This window comes from Sinocyclocheilus anshuiensis, unplaced genomic scaffold (genome assembly GCF_001515605.1).
Source record: "Sinocyclocheilus anshuiensis isolate Anshui unplaced genomic scaffold, SAMN03320099.WGS_v1.1 scaffold579, whole genome shotgun sequence".
NCBI classification, from domain to species: domain Eukaryota; kingdom Metazoa; phylum Chordata; class Actinopteri; order Cypriniformes; family Cyprinidae; genus Sinocyclocheilus; species Sinocyclocheilus anshuiensis.
This window is the reverse complement of record NW_015551075.1, coordinates 3,504,575-3,512,383: the sequence shown is the minus strand read 5'-3', so window position 1 is coordinate 3,512,383 and position 7,809 is coordinate 3,504,575. Positions and strand designations below refer to the sequence as shown.

The following is a 7,809-nucleotide window of genomic DNA, read 5'->3' as shown; positions in this document are numbered from 1 at the left end:
TTCTGAAGTCTGGCCTTAACACCACTATAGAATAGAAAGTCAAGCCAAGAGTGATGCTTGGTAATCTCTGTCTTCATGTTTGTTTGTTTGTTTTTTTACATATGCATTAACAACAGATCTTTACTTTCTGAAGAATACAGCTTTGATGTGATTTTTTACACTACAGTTCAAAAGTTTGGAATCTCTCTGAAGTGTTTATGTTTTTTGAACGAAATTGATACTTTTATGCATGGCGCACCAGTGATCTATTCATTTAACCAGTAAAGACATTTACAGTTTTTTTTTTTCTCAATCACTTTGTCTTAATTCTCAAGTGAGAATTCCTCAAAACAATAAATTCAGATCTCTGAACAACTAATTACTTGTTCACACCCGATTTGAATTTCTTACTAATTTAAGCAAATTGCAGGTATTTTGATGTGTGCAAAATATTAAGTACAATTGTCTACAATTTGCACAATAACTATATGCATGTGGGTTGCTGATCAAAACTGATTTTCAGTGAACTTGTAGTATTCCTCACAACTTCTAAACATTCTTTCATCATGTGCGCCATCACACGCAAAATGATAAATAAATGTACTGTATACATACAAATGTGCATGTTCATTTTCTGTATACTACAGTATTGACTTTTCCCAGTAAACTTTTACTTCATGTTGAAATTTTTATCTAAAAAGCTGGACAAAACGGACAGTCCATGTGAATAAAAAAATATAACAAAAATTAAGTTTGGACATAAATATTTCCAGTGTTGACTACCATGGTGAAAAAACAACTAAACATTTTTACTAGTACGGATCAAATGATGAAATAAAAAAATAAAAAAACTTGGCATTGGTGGCACTGGCCAATTTACTGACACAATAATTAGGTTTTGAAGCATGCATTAAATATTTGGTTGGTTTCTACATTTTGAAGACATGCAGTAGAGTTGCCATGTCCCATAAAACAGTTGTGACTTGCACTTACATTTTACACAGAATGTTAAGATTGTTTGAAAAAAAATAGCCAAAGCGATTCAGGAAAAACTGTAAAATTGTAAAAAAAAAAAAAATAATTTACAAATCTGCACTCAATTAAGCAGCACAGCAATTTTCCACTGTGCTAATTATTAAAAATAAATAAATAAAGCAGCACATTAGAATGACTTCTTAAGGATTATGTACTGTAACACAAGGTTTTCCAATTGCCTGGTGAAAATTAGCTTAGAATAGGTAGTATTTGACCCTTAACCTCACAAATTTATTCAACACGAGTCATGAATGTAATATGTCAGCATGATTTGAATGTTTCTGCACTCTTCTGTCACTTGAACTGATTACCTTTTAAACCTTTATAAGTGTATGTATGACTGCTGTGGAAGAGGTTGAACAGCCTTTTCCAATATGCAACCACAGCTGTACCTGTTCTCACAGTTATGCCAGGCTGTGCCAGCCCCGTCTGTTCTGTGCCCACACCGAAGCCTCCTCCATCTGTTTCCCAGCCTGTCTCTATGTCCCTTTCAATTCTGCTTTTTCCCTGCGGTCCTGCATGGCCATAAACACATAGTTGATTCTCTATTAGCATTCACATACATAGTGGGAGTCTATAGTGAGGTGCATACGAGCCCAAATGTTTTGCATCCATCTATTCAGACACATATTTGACTAAAACAGTTCAACAACCTCTCGTGCGGTGAGTTGGAATGGTGAACGTCTTGGCTGTGTGTGTTTGGAGTCGTCAGGTGCATGAGCCAGTTGAGTTTGTCATTCCATTCTCTTGATGAGAGCAGGAAAAGAGCTGGCCAGTGGAAGCATCTGTCCGTGTTCTTCTACAGCTGCAGACCCCAGAAGAGCAGCCCCACTGGAGAAGCTTCATTCGGGGATAATCGAGACCAGCAGCTTTCTCTTGGAGTTACGACAGAAGGAAGCTCACAGCTCACAGCAGGGTCGTGCAAAATTCAGAATGGAAGAACTGGCTCTCCCTTTTAATTCATAAGTGTGAATATGAAATCGAATTGGTCACACCGCACTGGAAGTTCATTTGGAATGACAGGAAGAATTAACTGAATTGTAATTGCTATGCTGTGAAATTGAGTGTTGTTTCACTCTGGTACACTAAAGTTACTTGATTAAATCTGATTAAAATCATTATTTTTGTCTGTAAGGACTATAAAGCTTCAAATTTAAAGGGGTCATATGATGTTGCTAAAAAGAACATTATGGGCGGCGTTATGCAAATCTTCCCACATCGTGACGTAGACATGTGGGGGCGTGTTAGAACGAGCCGTTTTAGGTAGGCGTGGTTGACTCTTAACTTTTATAAAGAATATGTCTTTGGATTTGAGACTTTAGTCTTTGCAACTTTACAGATCTTCTTTATGCACCAAGAGCTTGTAAGGAAAAATTGAAATCGCATCATATGACCCCTTTAAATATTTATAAACATTTTTAACACATTCAAAAGCTTTGTGAAGCTAACATTCACAGTTTGTCTTTACTAAGTTCAATTTGTTAATATTGAGCAATTAAAATTTTAAAACAATACTGCCACTTGTCTGTTTTTACTCCATCAATGAAAATAGTTCCAAACAAAGACACAGAAGAACTGTGACACCGAGCAACACAGAAATGTCTTTCTTAATTGATTCAGCATTTTTGAACTAATATGTTAATTCAATGAATCACTCATAAAGTTAGCCAGTTGTTTTGTTCCTGAATGAATCAGTGATTTGAATGAATCAGTTGACTGAATGATTCAACTAATCACTCATAAAGACTTCTGCTGTGTTCAAAATGCCATACTATCATACAACTCTTACTATTTTTGCAGTATCCAGTATGTATACTGTGCATAGTATGCAAACTTTTTGTATGCATGGAATGACCTACTTTATTTGCCAGAATCTGCTAACTCAAGAACACTGAAATCAGTAAAGAAGCTGTGTTTGGAACAGCATACTACCATACAAGTTGTATGCTAGTATGCTATTCCAAACACATATAGTAGGAGTTATATGATACAACTCCTGCTATATTGCAGTATGCTATGTGTAGGCTATACTGTGAATAGTATGTGAATTTTCTGAATGCATGGAATTCCCAGATTACCTACTACATTTGCTGAAATCTGATGTATGCATCTGAAGACACTGTATGGAATACTGTTTCCCACAATGCAACGTGCTCCATGTGACGTTTCATCTTCAAATGCGTGAGTGAACTGGAGGCAGGGAATAGGAATTCTAAATGTAACACATATTTTTTTAGGTAGGTAGGTAGCTTTTATTGTCATTCAACTGTACATGTGGGATGCACATATGAACGAGATTTAATTTCACTGGCTCATAAAGAAAACTACACTAAAGCTAAAACATGTACTACTGTACAAAATCAGTATAAAAAATATAATCATATAAAATCTAATGAAAAATGCTCCAACATGCACTAAGAATATAAAACTACAAATAATTAACAGCAGCATATAAATAACGTCCACACATCTTTCAGATGTTCATTAACAGCAGTGTCAGTCCACAACTGATTATAAACATGTTAGATGCAGATTGCAACTGTTTATTCCAGTCATGTTTTGCTAAATTTGTATTCAGACTACAGTGATGATAATTCATGTAGGTATTGCTCCTTGCTGCATTCAAACCTACTGCCTACCATATGTGACCCTGGACCACAAAACCAGTCTTAAGTCGCTTGGGTATATTTTTAGCAATAGCCAAAAAAAAAAACATTGTATGGGTCAAAATTATCGATTTTTCTTTTATGCCAAAAATCATTAGGATATTAAGTAAAGATCATGTTCCATGAAGATATTTTGTAAATTTCCTACCGCAAATATATCAAAACTTAATGTTTGATTAGTAATATGCATTGCTAAGAGCTTCATTTGGACAATTTTAAAGGCGATTTTCTCAGTATTTTGATTTTTTTGCACCCTCAGATTCCAGATTTTCAAATAGTTGTATCTCAGCCAAATATTGTACTATCCTAACAAACCATACATCAATAGAAAGATTATTTATTTTAAATCTCAATTTCAAAAAATTGATCCTTATGACTGGTTTTGTGGTCCAGGGTCACATTTTAGGTCTTTAACCACTACATCACCCACTTTCTTTTTACTCATCATAATTTGTTAAAGCATATACAATATTTTTGCACCAGCCAGCTTATTGAGGTCAGAAATCATTTAATAATTGTGTGACACTCTAGTTGCCTCAACTGGCCAAGGGATTGCAGTAGTTAAAAGAAAGATTACCCATCTGCCCCTTTTTCTGACTGTGACCTTTGCAGTGGCAGAACTACAGGCTCTGCAGACCCTTATTAATGAGCACTAATCAGCTATTAATCATCTGACATTCCTGGAACATTCCGGAAGCCGTGGGGGTGTGTTGAGGGGGGCGAATTGTGAATTGTGCCAATTTGAAGAAGCCACTAACATTAAGTACTAAACTGTTTGTGCTACAGACATTAATTGTATGCCTCAAATTAGAGACCTTATTTGGGATGTGGGTTGTTTTTTAAACTCCTTAGTATTGTAGCAACGACTAATGCAGAGTTATGTACTTGTTTCATAAAATGTACACACTGTGTAATTCATTTGTGTCTGTACACTGTAAATATAATCAGTTTGATCAAGACATGGCAAAATGTTTTTCCATCAACTCATCAAAATCATTGAACTAATTTTATAACCTTGAACAGTTGTTTCCAGCTAAAATACAAGTCCTCTATCCATAATATTGCTTTTTTCAGTGAAAAAGTCGTCTCGGCTTGATCGTTAGGCATAAACAGGCCAATCTCCAATCAAGTTTCTCCAAATCTGTTCTATCTCTTTAAGTTTTTAAGTTGGTGGAATCCCCCCCCACCCAGTGTACCCAGATCACACAGTTTGAATGAGAATATGTCTGTTTCTTTTCGCAGGACCATAAAGCATTTGAGTTCTCATGAGGCGCTCCAGTTGGCTGACTATGAAGAGATGTGTCTGCATTTCAGTCCAAGCTTGATGGTTATAATCATCACATCACTCACTCCACACAAAAGCACATCTTGCTTGCTTTTGTTTCCTCTCAATCATTTTTGCATCTTATGTCACTTCCAGATTTCAGATCACAGGAAGCATTTGGTGTCACCCCCTGATTATCTTGTCCTTGTTCAACCTTCCCTCCTGAGACCGTTTTGATAGATACTGAATAACAGATATTATTGCTTTAAAGGCTTGGATGATGAAAGAGATTATAAGTGTGTGTGATATTTGAACGCAACAAACACATGCTGCTCTCACACAGAGTTATTTACCTCAGGAGTCCCTCTGCTTTTGTCTATGACTTTTCAATGACTTTTCCATTCATTCAAGGGACAAGACAACGATTAAAAATATTATTGAAAAAATATAAAATGTATTAAAGCTGAACATAATATTAATATAAAAATAATTTCTAGAACAATTAGGTATTTATTTGATAATATATCAATAAAATAATAAATCAATAAAACGAGGAAGTTTATTTATTTATTGAAATGTCAATTACCAGAACATTTTCTTCGTTGGACTGGCCTGGCAGTTTATCATCAGTGTTACAAATCATGCTCAGTTGTCTAATTTCTCTAATGAATAATCAGGACAATGCCATATTATCGAATGCAAGACACATGTTTATGAAAGCTATTCTAATTAATGGAACATTAGTGCTGTAAGCCAAACTATGGAATTAACACTTCCTCTGATATGATTAATACAGCCTTTTCTTCTGGCCTAGTTCCCAGCTCATCCGAATAACCACCGGATTCTTGCCGTCAATATATTTCCAGTTGATTAATGGCATAAAACTGGGAATGTAATGCTAGATTAAGAGCCATGCGATAAATTGCGCATAAAACAAGTTTTAAAATCTTTCAATGTTCATGCTCAAAGGATCATTTGTCTTTATAACATGGTGCTATAAACACTATTTTCCTCACTGATGCCCTCCATTTGCAAAAGGCTTTTTAATGCAGGCACAGTGAGTGAACACAGTTCATGTACACGAAAGGTCTACAGATCAATGGTTAAGAGACAGAAAGCAATTTTTCCTTGTTCTTTATGTTAAGCATGGCAGCATGAGAATTATTTGCCCAAGTAGGCCTACTGAAGAAATGTTATTATGTGGAATCAGTTTAGTCAATCATCAAGAAAGTGTCTTTATCATTTATAGTTTTACAGTTTCATTTTCTGTTTTAATTGGTAGTGTTAAAAGTGAAAGTGTATCTTTCTATATATCATCCAATAGCTTTCTGCCGGCCTCCACTATAAAAATTTATACATGAAATTAAATGCAAACATCTGTGATGTTGCCAGTGTAGCTTTAGGCAAATCTTGTCAAAATGTTCATATATGAATTTAGTCACAAATTAATAAATATTTCCATATGTTTGAAATTTGCATAGGCTCTAATGTACTGTGGGAATAACTTGCTGCCAGTGTCATCTCCAATTCCCCTCTACAAACAGGCCAACATCAATTTTGTCATTCATTATTTGCATAATATGCTAACACATGCCATCTTTCCAGCACAAACTGAGAGCCACAGCTCTGTTATGAAACTAGCCTAAAGCCAGTGGCCTTTTATTTGAGTAATGAATTAAATGATATTTGCTCTGCCAATTTAAATCTGCTCAATTTGGTGATATTAATGAAACATAGGTGTAGCCTATCTGACACAGTCTTTTAATACGTTATGATGCCTAACTTCATAGCATAGACTTCATGTGCATGATCTTTTTAGGGTTATTTGACATTATGTTTTAGGATAGGAAATACATTCTACAGCTGCACTGGAGTATGTAATACATCTAGTTAATAACGACTGTTTAATGCAAATATCTGTTTAAATACGTTCAACTTTATGCTGGAAATTAACTTAACACTATACAATTTTTTTTTAGCTATTGACAAAATTGTAATACTATAATTGTACGTTCTCCTGGCTTCTATGGCATTCCTAAAACAAACAGTAGGCGCTCCTGCAACGTGGCGTATACATATCTATGGCGTCCACGCCCATCTCGAGTTAAAGACAAGCGATTGGCCAATAGCAGAGCTTCTAACATTCCGCGTTCATGTTAGCCGCATTATGATTGGCTGTCTGTTGACACGCACCCATTCGGGGTTTGGTTGTAGCCGTCAGCGATCCGCCGGGTAATGTTTGAATCGAAAATGAAAAGTTGGATTGTTTCGTTCTGAGTCGATAACGATTGAAACGCTTCTCCCTGGCAACCGCAGCTTCTGCGATTTCCACAGTGCTCGTTTAGAGCGTTTAACTTTGTGCCAGTTTTGAACTCTCTCTTTGCGTTGGATCGCGTCCTTTAGGCATGGACGTCTCGACGTATTTATGCTTTTTGTCGCTTTGCACGTGTTTGGTGCACGGAAAACCCACTCTCGGGAAAGAAAGAGTTCATCACGAGCCTGAATTGAGCAGACAACCCCACGAAGATAACCAGAGCTATCAGTACGACCACGAGGCCTTTCTGGGCAAAGAGGAGGCCACCACATTCGATCAGCTCACCCCAGAGGAAAGCAAAGCCAGATTAGGGTAAGATTGGGGGTTTTGTTCAAAAGACCTCCTTTAGCATGATGCATGTCTTTATGTATGAGGACCAATGACAGATAAGACTGTTCAAGATGACAAAAAGGAGAAACAGTCTGATAATCTAGTTTAAAACGTGTTAAATTCTTAGGAATTAAATAATTGTATTCATATTTGTTCATACATTTGTAAAAAGAATTTATACCTTTTTCTACACGCATACATGCGTGCATATGTATGTGTGT

The 7,809-nt window shown here is 36.0% G+C and overlaps 1 protein-coding gene across 2 annotated transcripts in view; it reads left to right on the top strand.

Annotated features, from left to right (window-relative positions):
• Positions 1 to 7,157: 7,157 nt before the first annotated feature.
• LOC107662342 (reticulocalbin-1-like) overlaps positions 7,158 to 7,809 on the top strand; it is a 5,451-nt gene continuing 4,799 nt past the window's right edge. Inside the window, exons 1-2 of one of the 2 annotated variants that reach the window (XM_016452327.1) lie at positions 7,158 to 7,261; positions 7,312 to 7,570. In XM_016452327.1, coding sequence (XP_016307813.1) covers positions 7,350 to 7,570 — 221 coding nt within the window. In that variant the 5' untranslated portion in view covers positions 7,158 to 7,261; positions 7,312 to 7,349. Of the gene's footprint in view, positions 7,571 to 7,809 lie in introns of both variants that reach the window. The other variant, XM_016452325.1, reaches the window with a different exon arrangement.